Source organism: Oncorhynchus mykiss, chromosome 6, assembly GCF_013265735.2.
Source record: "Oncorhynchus mykiss isolate Arlee chromosome 6, USDA_OmykA_1.1, whole genome shotgun sequence".
Classification (NCBI taxonomy): domain Eukaryota; kingdom Metazoa; phylum Chordata; class Actinopteri; order Salmoniformes; family Salmonidae; genus Oncorhynchus; species Oncorhynchus mykiss.
This window is the reverse complement of record NC_048570.1, coordinates 19,386,845-19,402,592: the sequence shown is the minus strand read 5'-3', so window position 1 is coordinate 19,402,592 and position 15,748 is coordinate 19,386,845. Positions and strand designations below refer to the sequence as shown.

Genomic DNA, 15,748 nt, shown 5'->3' with positions numbered 1-15,748 from the left:
TTCATGAGTAAGCCACTAAAAATTATTACATGTTTATAAATTATATGATACATGTTATACATGTTTATGAATGTAATGCTTATAATGCTTATAAATGCTAATACATCTTTATAAAGAAATACTAATTTAATAATAGTATGTTCAGTATTTAATGGTTATTCATTAAAGTATTTTTTTAGTCTTCATCCTGGTGATTGGTTGTGTTTTGTTTTCCAGGTGGAGGTTGTGATGTCACTGCTGGGGCTGGTGTGCCCCCCTCTCTTTGAGACTATCGCTGAGCTGGAGGAGTACCACCCTCGTATCGCCCTCAAGTGGCAGCTGGGCCGCATCTTTGCCCTGTTCCTTGGGAACCTCTACACCTTCCTGTTCGCCCTGTTTGATGATGTCAATGAAAAGGTACCAGACAATGTGTCAGTGTTATGTACCTGCAAATGCATGTTTGTGTGTTTATTCACCTGTGTGTGTGTGTGTGTGTGTGTGTGTGTGTGTGTGTGTGTGTGTGTGTGTGTGTGTGTGTTCCGTACATATTGTATGAATGTATATTTTACTAACTCACTTATATTTTACTTACTTACTGAACCTGTCTTTGTGTGTTAACATGTGTACAGTTGGAACAGGAGAAGTATATTAAGAATGCCACTATCTGGGGTCTGAAGGAGTACTATGCCAACTACAGCACCTTCCACAACACTACTGACATCCCCCCTCCGGAGATCCCTCCTGCTGATGTCATCAGAGGGCCGTGCTGGGAGACCGACGTTGGCATAGTGAGGATTACCCGCGTTCTTCCTCCGTTTTCCCTTTATTACTAAACATAGCAGACCACCGTTTTTTATTCTTTTGTTGTTCCTCCTGGGTTTTCCTCCACCTGACCTTGGCAGCCCATAAAGTTTCTGTCATTGTGCATCAGTGATGAGACTGAGGTTGTGTGACCTGCTGGGCGTTTCATGTTTAGTTTCCCTTCTGTGCTGCCCTCTAGGAGTTTGTGAAGCTCACCGTCTCTGACATCCAGGTGACATATCTGACCATCCTCATTGGTGACTTTGTGCGAGCCGTGATTGTGCGTTTCCTCAACTACTGTTGGTGCTGGGACCTGGAGGCTGGATTTGTACGTGCTAGGCTTCTGAAGAATAACATAACTACTGTTCTACTGTGTGTGTGTTCCCATTCTATCGTAAGACATTTTGGTAGCACTTTACATTACAGTATGGGATAAAGTGGTAATAACATGTATGGTAGTATGGTAACAAGGTATACTTACTCACTATCAATACAATCCAGCACTACTATATTGCTCTTTACTTTGTTTTATCTTTGCTTATTGTATGTGTGAGAACAAGTAAACTTGATACCACACAGCAACATCTGGCACGATAGGTGATCCTTCGCATTCACCAAGACACAGGACACTGCCCTAGGAAGTTAATTACTGAGAGAGAGAAAGAGGGAGAGAGAAAGGGGGGACAATGAACAGAATTATGTTTACATTATTTATCTCATGCATTGCACCAATTCAAATATTTATATGTGATTCTAGCCGTCTTATGGAGAGTTTGACATCAGCGGCAACGTGCTTGGATTAATCTTCAATCAAGGAATGATTTGGTGAGTAAATATGAGACATCACATAAACTATCAACACATTTCCAATCAACCTGTAAGTTGTGTTTATCACATATTTCTGTTTCTGTGTTTGTTTCAGGATGGGTGCGTTCTACGCACCTGGCCTGGTAGGGCTGAACGTCCTGCGTCTCCTCTCCTCGATGTACTACCAGTGCTGGGCCGTGATGAGCTGTAACGTTCCCCATGAGAGGGTCTTCAAGGCCTCCAAATCCAACAACTTCTACATGGGCCTCCTCCTCCTGGTGCTCTTCCTCAGCCTTCTGCCAGTGGTTTACACCATAATGACCCTGCCGCCCTCCTCTGACTGTGGCCCCTTCAGGTGTCTCTCATGCACACACACACACACACACACACACGCACACATACACACTGGGCACACAACTAATGCTGGTCTCTTGTCTACTAGTGGAAGGGCGCAAATGTATGACGTTGTCATGGAAACTATAGAGAAGGACCTACCAGCGTTCATTGGTAATATCTTCACCTACGCAACTAATCCTGGGCTGATCATACCAGCTGTGCTGCTGATGGTGTATGTACACACACACACACGCACATGCACACGCACACACACACACACACACACACACACACACACACACACACACACACACACACACACACACACACACACACACACACACACACACACACACACACTAAAGCAAACATGCATATGGTCATAGTAACACACACATGCTCATCATATCAATAGTTCTGTGATCCTGTGTCAGGTTGGCCATCTACTATCTGAATGCGACCTCCAAAAACTATCAAAATGCCAACCTGGAACTGAAGAGGAAGATGCAAATGGTAAATGACCATGAGCACCTGAGCTGCCGTCTCTCAGGACTTAAATCCTATGCTGTAAATAATGACATGTTATTCAGTACTGTTAAATGCATGTACGTAATGCTGAAGGGTGTGTAAATATGAATGCAGCAACACCAACAGTATAATCTGCGGTTGTGTTTAGGCTAGAGATGAGGAGAAGAACAGGAGGAACAACAAGGAGAGTACCAACCAGGTGATGCATGACCTGGTTGGCCTTCTTCCCAATCGTTCTCTAATCCCCCCTCCTGCTGAAGAAGCACCCCCACCAGGTCAGTTCACATAGCCTACTCTACCTTCCTACCATCTCCACTCAGCACCACTTGGTGGTTAGATGTTTTTTTGGCATTAAGAAAAAAATGTGAACCCACTTCAAAGATCAATAGAAGAAACAGTTTGTTTTGAGTGAATTGTATCATAATATCGCTCCGAAGCAGAGCTGTCAAAAAGTATTCACACAATTTGACTTTTTCCACATTTTGTTGTGTTACAGCCTGAATTTAAAATGGATTAAATTTAGATTTTGTGTCACTGATCTACACACAATACCCCATAATGTTAAAGTGGAATTATGTTTTACATTTTTTAAAGCAAATGAATTAATAACGAAAAGCTGAAATGTCTCACTTCAGTAAGTATTCAACCCCTTTGTTTTGGAAAGCCTAAATCAATTCAGGAGTAAACATTTGCTTAACAAGTCACATAATAAGTTGCATGGACTCACTCTCTGTGCAATAATAGTGTTTAACATGATTTTTGAATGACTACCTCATCTCTATACACCACACATACAATTATCTGTAAGGTCTCTCAGTCGAGCAGTGAATTTCAAACACAGATTAAACCCCAATGACCAGGAAGGTTTTCCAATGCCGCGCAAAGAAGGACAGATATTGGTAGATTAGTACTAATAAAAAGCAGATGTTGAATATTTTGAGCATGTTGAAGTTATTAATTACACTTTCGATGGTGTAGCAATACACCCAGTCTCTACAAACATGCAGGCGTCCTTCCTAACTCAGTTGCCGGAGAAGAAGGAAACCGCTCAGAGATCTCACCATGGTGACTTTAAACAGACAGAGGAAGGCTCAACAACATTGTGGTTACTCCACAATACTAACCTAGATGACTGAGTGAAAAGAAGGAAACCTGTACAGAATATAAATATTCCAAAACATGGATCCTGTTTGCAATAAGCCACTAAAGTAAAACTGTAAAGAATGTGGCAAATAAATTAACTTTATGTCCTGAACACAAAGCATTATGTTTGGGGCAAATCCAAAGCAAGGCAAAGACAGAAAAAAAGCCATATTGCAACCTATGGGTTGTGATAATGGCATGGTTTGCTCTATCACCTGTTAGTTTATATAGTGCAGAAAGTTTATACAGAAAGTATTCAGACCCCTTGACTTTTTTCCATATTTTGTTACATTACATCCTTTTTCTAAAATAGATTACATGTTTTTTATCCTCATCAATCCACACACAATACCCCATAATGACAAAGCAAAAACGGGTTTTTAGAAATTTGTGCAAATGTATTAAAAATAAAAACTTAAATTGTACATTTACATAAGTATTCAGACCCTTTAAACAGTACTTTGTTGAAGCTGCTTTGGTAGCAATTACAGCATTGAGTCTTCTTGGGTATGATGCTATAAGATTGGCAGCCCCTGTATTTGGGGAGTTTCTCTCATTCTGCTCTGCAGAACCTCTCAAGCTCTGTCAGGTTGGATGGGGAATGTTGCTGCACAGCTATTTTCAGGTCTCTCTAGAGATGTTTGATCGGGTTCAACTCTAGGCTCTGACTGGCCACTCAAGGACATGCAGAGACTTGTCCCAAAGCCACTCCTGCGTTGTCTTAGCTGTGTGCTTAGGGTTCACCTTTCTGTTGGAAGGTGAACCTTCACCCCAGTCTGAGGTCCTGAGCACTCTGGAGCAGATTTTCATCAAGGATCTCTCTGTACTTTGCTCCTTTAATTTTTCACTCAATCTTGACTAGTCTCCGAGTCCCTAAAAAACATCCCCACAGCATGATGTTGCCACCACCAAGCTTCACCATAGGGATGGTGCCAGACGTGGCACTTGGCATTCAGGCCAAAGAGTTCAATCTTGGTTTCATCAGACCAGAGAATCTTGTTTCTCATGGTCTGAGAGTCTTTAGGTGCCTTTTGGCAAACTCCAAGCAGGCTGTCACGTGCCTTTTACTGAAGAGTGGCTTCTGTCTGGCCACTCAACCATAAAGGCCTGATTGGTGGAGTGCTGCAGAGATGGTTGTCCTTCTGGAAGCTTCCCCCATCTCCACAGAGGAACTCTGGAGCTCTGTCAGAGTGACCATCGGGTTCTTGGTCACCTCCCTGACCAAAGCCCTTCTCCCTCAATTGCTCAGTTTGGGCGGGCGGCCAGCTCTAGGAAGAGTCTTGGTGGTTCCAAACTTCTTCCATTTTGGAATGATGGCCACTGTGTTCTTGGGCACCTTCAATGCAGAAGAAATGTTTTGGTACCCTTCCCCAGATCTTTGCCTCGACACAATCCTCTTTCGAAGATTTTCGGACAATTCCTTCGACCTCATGGCTTGGTTTTTACTCTGACATGCACTGTCAGCTGTGGAACCTTATATAGACAGGTGTGTGCCTTTCCAAATCATGTCCAATCAATTGAGTTTACCACAGGTGGACTCCCATCAAATTGTAGAAACAGGATGCACCAATTTCGAGTCTCATGGCAAAGGGCCTGAATACTTATGTTTCTGTTTATTTTTTTTACAAATTTGCAAAAATGTCTAAAAACCTGTTTTCACTTTGTCATTATGGGGTATTGTGTGTAGATTGCTGAGGATTTTATTTATTTAAGCAATTTTAGAATAAGCTGTAACTTAACAAAATTTAGAAAAGGTCAAGGGGTCTGAATACTTTCTGAAGGCACTGTATGCCTTGCCACCGTGATATTTAGGTCTAAGCTCGAGAAAGTAAGAAGATACAGAGGGAGAATGAATTCAACAACACCTTTGTTTAATCACAAAAAGGAGCGCAACATCGTTCAGGTGGAGTCCACAATGCACATGCAGATTGCATGTTACAAACAGTTACATGGCCTACAGGAAGGTCAATCAAGTTAATGTTTCCGAAATTTTCAGACTAAATAACTATTGATTTAGAACAGTGTTATCACAAGTCGCAAAGAATATAGCACTATTTCAACTTCAACATCATCAATTAAATCACTTATGCTTAGTCTAATACAGTGACAACTAGATTCCCAAAACAATTTAGTCCAATCGATGTAAGCTAAGTATCAGGTGGCTGTCCATGTTACTGATTTCTGTGTGTGTGTGTGGTGTGTGTGTGTGTGTGTGTGTGTGTGTGTGTGTGTGTGTGTGTGTGTGTGTGTGTGTGTGTGTGTGTGTGCATAAGTAGAAAAAACATGTTGACTCACCTAACTTGTTGAGAAATGCCAATGCCATCCTCCTTTCCTTCATGTTGCCAAAACCTAGACTCCCTGACTAAAATGTTTGCTCGCAAGCCTAACTTTCTTTCATGAGCGAAGATGAGCCAGCTAGTTAACATTAGCTTACTACATCTAGCTACATATTGAACTTCTATCCTCTCAGGCTGGGGCATAATGTATAATTTTATAGTTGGTTCCCAATCGCCGTTATAATCATTTGCCATTATGGAGAATTAAGTAAAACTACAAGTCCAAATCTCTATCTCCATCCATGGCTAATTTAGGAAAGTGCCAATTTGAACTAGCTAGCTATCCACCAGAGTACAACAACACAATGAGATGCAACAATTCAAGTTTTTTTCTGTCAATGATGTTTGGCTTTTGATGTTTTACATTTGTAATATGATTGGTGTGAAGCCAAATCCAAACGGATTTCCCATGACACTTTTTTTTGGTGCGCCAAGACCGTTCACAGTTGAGCTTGCTCAGTTTAGCTAAATGCTGATTGGCTATTGAGTTTATTTAGTTTAGTTTATTTTTACAGGGACAGTGCACATTAATCAACGTTTCAGTAAAAGTGCCAGTTTTAGCCAGCCGGCTAATTTTCAAGGGCAGGTTATTAAAAACAATTACAATATAGACAATCATTGAGCAGTCAGCACATGCAGAGCAACATAGGACAAGCAAGACATAGCATACAGACAGAGCAACATAGAACAAGCAAGACGTAGCATACAGACAGAGAAACATAGAACAAAAAGCAGCAAGACAAAATTCATAAAAGCAACAAAGTGTTCCCACACTTCACAAGCTACAGACAACAGACAACGTGGAAAGCGGCAATACACAGCTAGGGACCATGTTCACAAATCTGATTGACCTATAGCCATGTCTTCATGCATTTTGGGAAAGTGTGATACGTGGTGCAGTTATGTGTGTCTGATGGCAGTGTATTTCAGACATGGGAAGCTATCACAGAGAAAGCGAATTTACTAAAGGTGCTTTTCCTTAATGGATCTATACAGTCACCTCTCATGGCAGACCTTGTGGATCTGCAGCCGTATGTTTGGGTTTTCTGTTTAACAAAAATACTGAGTGGAGGGGGAGCCAGGCCATTTAGGATCTTGAATACAAGACATGCGTTGGTGTATTGCACAAGATTTTCCCAACTCAGGAGCTCATGCTTTCTGAGGATGTAACAGTGATGATTCCTATTGGGCTTCCTATCAAGCACTTTGAGAGCCTGTTTGTAGACAGACTGAATAGGTTTTAATGTTCTACAGCAAGCTTGGGCCCAACTAGTCAAGCAGTATGTTAAGTGGGGGAGTATCATAGATTTGAAGTACAGTTTTGCTACCTCTGTAGTCAAACAATTTCGTATACATCGGAAATTAGCTAGGTTGAATTTGGTTATCTGAATTATTTTCACATGCTTTTTAAAAGAGAGGTTGGAATCAAGTATGATGCCAAGGTACTTCAAATTAGATACCACCTGGAGCTTCTCCCCTGACACATAGACATCTGGCTCAGTAGCATCTGTTGCCCTCGTTGTGAAGAACATGCAAACAGTTTTTTCACATTGAGATGCAAACACGAGGCTGAGCCACTTTGTAACCTGGACCATTACAGTAGTGAGTTCTTGTGCAGCTTGTTGTTTGCTCTTTGCATGCACATATATCACTGTATCATCTGCATACATTTGAACTTCAGACCCAGTACAGACAGAAGGGAGATCATTAATGTACAGGCTGAACAGGAGGGGCCCCAGTATTGACTGTTGGGGCACACCCACATCATAGCTAAGAGTGGGCGACAGCTCATTGCTCATTCTGACACACTGAGTTCTGCCTTCAAGGTATGATTTCATCCATCTCAAGGCATCGGGGGAAAAGTTAAACTTGGACAATTTTGTGATGAGAATCTCATGGTTAACAGTATCAATAGCCTTCCTTAGGTCCAGAAACACAGCCCCAACAACGCCCCCTTTGTCCAACTTGGACTTCACATTTTCCAGAAGAAAGCAGTTGGCCGTATCTGTGGAGTGTTTTGCTCTGAAGCCAAACTGTATGGAGTGTAATGTGAAGGGGCTGTTGCTGAGGTGGGCAATCAGTTGTTCTGCTACACACTTTTCAACAACCTTTGACACCACAGGTAGTATACTAATGGGCCTGTAGTTACTCACGTCAGCAGGGTCGCCCGATTTAAAGATGGCCGTTATTATGGCCGACTTTCATACCCTTGGAAACACCCCCAGACCAATAGATGTGTTGGTGACCTTAGTAATGGGGCCAATGAGTGACTCTTTGTAGTTTTTAAGAAAGGTAGAGTCCAGCCCAAACACATATTTGGCTTTAGAGTTCTTTAGTGAGCTAATCACCTTGTTCACCTTTGTCTCAGAAACCTCCCTTATGATGAAGACAGGTTGAGTGTAATTTACTAGCACTGAGCCCAAGAAAACAGTGGAGGGGTTCTGTGTCAGTACCCTGACAGAGTCAATAAAGTAGGAACTGAAGGCTATTGCTATTTTGACTGCATCCTGTGTTACATTGTTATTCATCATGATTTCTAGTCTTTTTGCAGTGTTACTATGGTCTTTCCCTGTTAACTTGTTTAGCTTCACCAATTATGTTAATAAAAAGGTTTGCCTTGGCCTGTCTGATTTCTTTCATCACCTTATTTCTCAACATGGTAAACCTACATCTGTCATGCTCTAATTTGGATCGTAGGGCTATTTTTAGAGCATAATATCGTTCTTTCATCAATTTCCAGATTTCTCCATTTAGCCAAGGAAGAGTGTTAGTGAACAGGTAGTTTAAAAGTTTCCGATAAATGTTGGACTTGTATTTGTTACGCCTAAGCGGTTCAGTGGAATAGGGAGCGAGGTAGACTTGGTCATTATTCAGAACATTATGGTATGCTGTGTACTGTTCGTTCCGTGGAATGGTGAACCAATGTGTTTGGTGTTGATATTCTCCGGTAGTAGACTGATTGTGTCATCCCAGCAAGGATGCACTGACATTATCACTAGAGCAGCTACATAACTGACAATCATGGCAAAGTACTGGAGATAAAACACATAATTGCGCTTTAACTCTTTGCATGAGTTACTTAGCTGGGGTCGGCGTACACCTGATGTTTTACATAAAATAACAGCATTCGTATGAGAAGCGGCACCTGCCGTACCACCCTGTTTTCCATCCGTCATTATCCGCCATTATTAGTTTATACTTTTTTAATCAAGGGAGGCCACATGCTTGCTGACTCCCCTTGCATTCAATGCTACTGGTGGCAACAATATCCTACTCTTTTTGACCAGACAGCATCAGATAGATGGGCTACACATACAGAGACAAAGGGGAGATGTTTGCTCACTTGGATGCTTTCTCCGATGAGATACATTCAGCCTCTTACGAATTGAAGGGAAATTTTGAAACACAGAGAGACAAAAGGTACATCATTTTATTTTTTTATTTTTTCATTTTGGTGGTGGCTGCATTATGTTATGGGTATGCTTGTCATTGGCAAGGACTAGGGAGTTAAAATAAAAAATACATGGAATAGAGCCAAGCACAGGCAAAATCCTATAGGAAAACCTGGTTCAGTCTGCTTTCCAACAGACACTGGGAGACAAATTAACATTAAAGCATGGCAATAACCTAAAACACAAGGCCAAATATACACTGGAGTTGCTTACCAAGACAACATTTAATGTTCCTGAGTGGCCTAATTACAGTTTTGACTTAAATCAGCTTGAAACTCTATGGCAAGTAGGGTTTTTTTCTCTTTTTTTTATGCAAAAAAATCTAAGAACATGTTTTCACTTTTTCATTTTGGGGTACTATGTGTAGGTGGGTAAGAAAAATATATATTTGATCCATTTTCAATTCAGGTTGTAACACAATAATATGTGGAATAAGTAGCTGTACATCCACCCCATTTTTCTCTTTTGCTTTTTCAGACAGCATGAGCGAGAAGGGCAGCAAATTTCCCAAGGTGGCAAAACGTCCAGGAGCAGCTGACAATGTCAAGGGGGTTAACCTTCAGAAGGATGTTTCATTGGCTGCACCAAACTCCCGAGCGGCTGTGACCCGCCCCCCAGGCCCAAGGGTTCCGCCTGGAAACGCCAGAGGACCACCCCCAGGGCCGGGAAGGGGCAGAGGGAGGGGTGCACCTCCTCCTAAATGCTAATTAGGTGAAATTCAGGGTGCTAAGATGTCCACACCACCCTCACGACTCTTGTGGCGGGCCGGGCGCAGTGCACGCCAGCCAAGGTGCTTCCTCCGATACATTGGTGCGGCTGGCTTCCGGGTTGGATGCGCGCTGTGTTAAGAAGCAGTGCGGCTAGGTTGGGTTGTGTTTCGGAGGACGCATGGCTTTTGACCTTCATCTCTCCTGAGCCCATACGGGAGTTGTAGCGATGAGACAAGATAGTAATTACTAACAATTGGATACCATGAAATTGGGGAGAAAATGGGGTAAAATAAAATTAAAATATTTTTTTTTTTTTTTTTTTTAAAGCATGATTTTCAGAAATGTTAATTTAATTAAATATAACTGCAACATCTGAACGATTATTTGAGTCAAAACTACAACAAAGGAAATTGACATATTCATAATATATCTATCAACTTAAGAATTCTACGTTTTTGCAACAACTTACCATTTGGTTCCGTTTGTGTTTGAAGCATATTTCTACATTAGTGTTAAATGTTGAACTGAAACGCTCAAATCAACATGCAACATTGATTTACATGGCGATGTTGGGTAACCTTGTTGAACATGATGTTCTGAAAATGCTTTTAGAACTTAATATTATACTTTTTTCCAACGCCTAGCACAAGGGCCGTTCCATGTCATTTCAGCAACCCATGACACCCACCATCTCAGATTGTCCTGTCGTTAGAAACAGATAAGATTAACATTCCTGCAACATTATTTGGTTGAAATATAATTAGATCTCTGAGAAATTAAGCTAATTGATTACACCCAAATTGGCCATTTTAACTGATAGGATTCATATAATATTCAATAAATATAGTACCTTACACCCGATACACCCAAAACTTGTTTCTAACATTGAGTAAGACATGAGGAATCCAAATAAATTGTCAAAAGCCACCCACGGACCCTCCACACCAATCCCACCCTAACAATGAGTATACAGTATCAGTTCGCTATGCCTGACAAGTAGTATGGAGCTGTGGCTTGGAGTATTGTTTCTTCATCCTATTTAGTGTATTCTCTGTGATTTTGGTGAAGTTTTTTTTCCCTTGTTTCCGAGAAAATAGTAATTGAAGTTGTTACATCCTGATTTTACCAGGTGCTGACCTAGGAGAGGCTAGCTAACGAGCTGGGCTAGAAACAACTGGCTAAACTAGTATTCAGTTGATGTTAGCTAGCTATCTAGGTGTCTGTTCTAAAAGAGTTAGCTACAGACATGTAGGGTTGATAACAGTGCCCACTAATATCAAATCAATTGCAGCTAGTAAATCCTGCACTGTAGCAAGCTCTTCCGGTAATGTCACTAGCTAATCACACAGCACAGTTGTTGATCACACAGCACAGTTGATCTTATTTTGTAAATGTATACTTCATGCCATGTTACCTGGCTAGACTTGAACAGAATAGTCTTCTAAAAAGGCACTTATTTTAATATTTGTTTTATTAGTACCCTTGAAAACATTCTCAAGGCTACTAACGTGCATTGTAACATAAATATTATTTTCAGCAGTTGTAAGGGTAGGAATGTTGTGGGGACATTCTTGTACAGGGACACTCGAAGTCAATAAATTAATCATTGTTTATTGTCAGCACACTGGAGAGGTTCCAACCAACTCAATGCACCGTTTTGTTTCATTCATGCTATCGAACAACTCTGTTTCATAATATGTGACAGACCAACACCTCACGAGGCTTCTCCTCTCTAAGCTGAGACCTTGAAAAACAAGGTCTGGGTGTACTGCCAAATTTCAGCTGCTGATAAGAGGAGGATTTGTTCAGTCAACCACTTGCATGAACACAGAAATTGGTTTATAGAACAGAACATGAATAGAACACAGAAATTGTAACGGCTTTCTTCCTGGGAAAGAGAGGACCAAAGCGCAGCGTGGTGAGTGTTCATCTTCTTTAATAATAAATCCCAACTGAACACTTCAAATTACAAAACAACAAATGTGAAAACCGAAAACAGTCCTATCTGGTACATAGACACAAAGACAGGAAACAATCACCCATCAACCCCAACACAAAACAAGCTACCTAAATATGGTTCCCAATCAGAGACAATGACTAACACGTGCCTCTGATTGAGAACCATATCAGGCCAAAACACAGAAACAGACAAACTAGACACACAACATAGAATGCCCACCCAGCTCATGTCCTGACCAACACTAAAACAAGGAAAACACACAAGAACTATGGTCAGAACGTGACAGAAATGAGTTATACAAAAAGCACAAACATTAAAATTCCCATTACATTCCATCCTCTTATCACTATGTGCGATATTAATCATTACATTTTAATGTAAGCATTTTGATTTTAGCTTCTATATCAAAATATTCTATACTCTATTAAAGTAAGGGAAATCAACACAGAAAAAACCCGGACACTTCATAATTTCAAACCCTTCATTCTGGGTTCGACAATCCACTTAGTATGGTAATACTATAATGATAATAAAGGCTATAATTTATTAATTGGATAGAGAATCAAAAATACACAATGGATCTGTAGATTCAGAGGAGAATAAATCTCTCAATGTTAACCATTGTTTCCATATTTCTTAGCACAATCGGATTGCATTGACCTATGTTTTCACTAACTGTCCCTGGGACATCCACCTAGTCAAAATATAAAACCCAGTTGTTTAACTTGCTCATCAGCTCAGTGTTCCATATAATGTATACAGGTTAAGGGTTTAGATGACCTTACCCTGAACTTGTTAAAATAAAACAACCTTCAATCAATACTCAGTGTCCGCATCTACAGGGGGAAATTGGGGCTCATCCAGAATTGGCTTCTAACTGTTTTACCATCCTCTGGAAGAGTAGAAAACAAGATAGCTGCCAAAATCCTATCAGCCAGAGAGGCACATAAACTTACAACATGGTAAGGAGGTGCTACTCTCAGATAGTAGCATTGTTTGCTTTCGCCGAAAAGCCTTTTTGAAATCTGACATGTTGGCTGGATTCACAACAAGTGTAGCTTTAATTTGGTATCTTATGTGTGATTTCATGAAAGTTTGATTTTTATAGTAAGTTATTCAAATTTGGCGCTCTGCATTTTCTCTGGCTTTTGGCCAGGTGGGACGCTACATATCCCAGAGAGGTTTTAAACAAAGAGAGAAAACATATTTCAACCCTGCAGGCGCAACACAAAACTCAGAAATAAAAATATAATTAATGTCTTACCTTTGACGAGCTTCTTCTGTTGGCACTCCAATATGTCCCATAAACATCACAAATGGTCCTTTTGTTCGATTAATTCCGTCGATATATATCCAAAATGTCAATTTATTTGGCGCGTTTGATCCAGAAAAACACCGGTTCCAACTTACGTTGCGTGACTACAAAATATCTCAAAAGTTACCTGTAATCTTTGCCAAAACATTTCAAACTACTTTTGTAATACAAACTTAGGTATTCTTTAGTAAATAATCAATCAAATTTGAGACGGGATGATCTGTGTTCAATACAGGAAGAAAACAATCTGTCGCTACCTTTCTGGTCATGCGCCTCTAACAAACAGCACACTTGAAGTGACCCTCGTTTTGAACAGGGCTACTTCTTCATTACACAAAGGAAAAACCTCAATCAATTTCTAAAGACTGGTGACATCCAGTGGAAGTGGTAGGAACTGCAAGAATTTGCTTTAGAAATCTGGATTCCCAATGAAAGTTAATTGAAAAGAGAGTGACCTCAAAAAAAGAGATCTGAATGGTTTTTCCTCTGGGTTTCGCCTGCTACATAAGTTCTGTTATACTCACAGACATTATTCAAACAGTTTTAGAAACTTCAGAGTGTTTTCTATCCACATCTACTAATAATATGCATATCTTATCTTCTGGGGATGAGAAGGAGGCAGTTGAATTTGGGCATGTATTTCATCCGGACGTGAAAATACTGCCCCCTGTCACCAAGAAGTTAATAACATTTCACAGGGATAAGAGAGAGAACACATGTTATAACAGTTTCACACCAACCTTACTAAGAATGAGATTGGGGCAAGGTTAGCCCAAGCTACAATCTAGTGTCTCTCCTCACATATTTAGGACACAGCTCTGTCTCTAGAAGCCTTGCCTTTCCAAATCATAATTGTAATTATTGATATATTATCCAACCCAAATTTAGAATGACAGTCCTTAGTGCTTCATGTTGGTTCTATCCCTTTAATTTAAGACCCTCACTTTTCTCATCACTTGTGGTAATGACAGATTGACTGATTTTGCAGTGTGCAGACCTCCACAATCAACCTGATACCCTAAATAAACAATTTTGGTCAAGCCTAAATCAATTACGGGCACGGTTGACCACCCCCCTGGGTCCCCTGCACTCATCCTTCCTGGCATTTCTTCATGTTTTTCTTCAGATAGTGTTTCAGTTTGTCCTTTTAAGTGGATGGCCCTTGATAATGTCTCTCACCTGAGCCGCCACTGTCCTTTACAGTCCATTATGTCTTTGTCCATTTTCCTATGAGTACAGCAGCCGCATGAAAGAAGTCAGGACTGGATCTCTCTCCATGTTCACTCCACCCCATGTTGCACTTCTGAGAGAAAAATCAGTTGATAACTTTGACTTCTGTGTACAGGTTGCTGGCTTCGACTCAGGTCTCACGGTAAAAGTGGTGAAGGACCATGCTGAATGCAATTTTCTACATATTTAGCCGGTTAGAGGCGGTGTTGAGGTTCACACTGTTCATCGGCCGAATTATCTTCCATGCATCTAGATATCATCTGTTTTCACCATTCCCCATTCACCATAACATCAAGGGATGAAAGATCAGAACAGTTTAGTTTTGAATAACAACACACAGTTGAAGCACCCCCCCCCCCCCCCCCAAATTGGCTTATACTCCCCTATCACCTTGGAGATCTCACTGAGGCATTACAGGTCAGGGAATCAGAGGGCTAATTCTTAGGGGAAAATCCTGACCATGCAGCAGACCCAATCTGGTGAGACTTGTTATTGAAGCAGGACATAAACAAAGTAAAGAAAACAACAACAGCAATACACATGTATCATTCGAGATGGGGGGAATCTTCATTCATTTGAAGTAACTTTCATCCATTACCAACATTTCTTTTTCCCTTTTACAGGCAGGCATGTGAATAAAATCAATTTACATATTTACCAAAGGGCCCCAGGGGACCGGTAATTCCCCCTTTGGACACATGACTCACATCATGAATCACGTGTCTGAAAAAAAAACAACACTGGCTGTTGAATCAAAAATAAACAAATGAGAATAAATCAAATTGAATTATCTATTGATAACTCCATCAGGAAATAATTGTATCCCATAAGGTAATGGTAAAATAGACTAGAGACAGCTTTCTCTCTCTGTACTTCTTGCAGTTCGAATCACACATAGGACTATTGATAAATTATAAACATCTTCTTAATTATTTGTTTTTACATAGCCCATAAAAAACATATCCTGTCTTCCTAGTAGGGGTGATCAGGCCTCACCAGGAAGTCAAAACAGAGGTCAGAGGTCAGTCAGCCCTTGTAAGTGAGAGTTTGTTTCCCTGTAACTCAGACATTATATAAAGATATTTCAAACATTTCAAACATTGTGTGTATCAGGTTTACATTGGGTTTTTCAGTACATTTCTTCTAATCAA

General features: G+C 40.6%; 1 protein-coding gene across 1 annotated transcript in view; it reads left to right on the top strand.

Moving 5' to 3' along the window:
- The window catches only part of LOC110525112 (transmembrane channel-like protein 2-B), a 30,719-nt gene extending 20,572 nt beyond the window's left edge, over nucleotides 1-10,147 (top strand). The window contains exons 9-17 of the mRNA XM_036979792.1: nucleotides 217-396; nucleotides 609-767; nucleotides 980-1,108; nucleotides 1,538-1,605; nucleotides 1,703-1,942; nucleotides 2,030-2,155; nucleotides 2,358-2,436; nucleotides 2,600-2,726; nucleotides 9,860-10,147. Of these exons, the coding sequence (XP_036835687.1) occupies nucleotides 217-396; nucleotides 609-767; nucleotides 980-1,108; nucleotides 1,538-1,605; nucleotides 1,703-1,942; nucleotides 2,030-2,155; nucleotides 2,358-2,436; nucleotides 2,600-2,726; nucleotides 9,860-10,089 (1,338 nt within the window). The 3' untranslated portion in view covers nucleotides 10,090-10,147. The remainder of the gene's footprint in view (nucleotides 1-216; nucleotides 397-608; nucleotides 768-979; nucleotides 1,109-1,537; nucleotides 1,606-1,702; nucleotides 1,943-2,029; nucleotides 2,156-2,357; nucleotides 2,437-2,599; nucleotides 2,727-9,859) is intronic.
- Nucleotides 10,148-15,748: the final 5,601 nt, after the last annotated feature.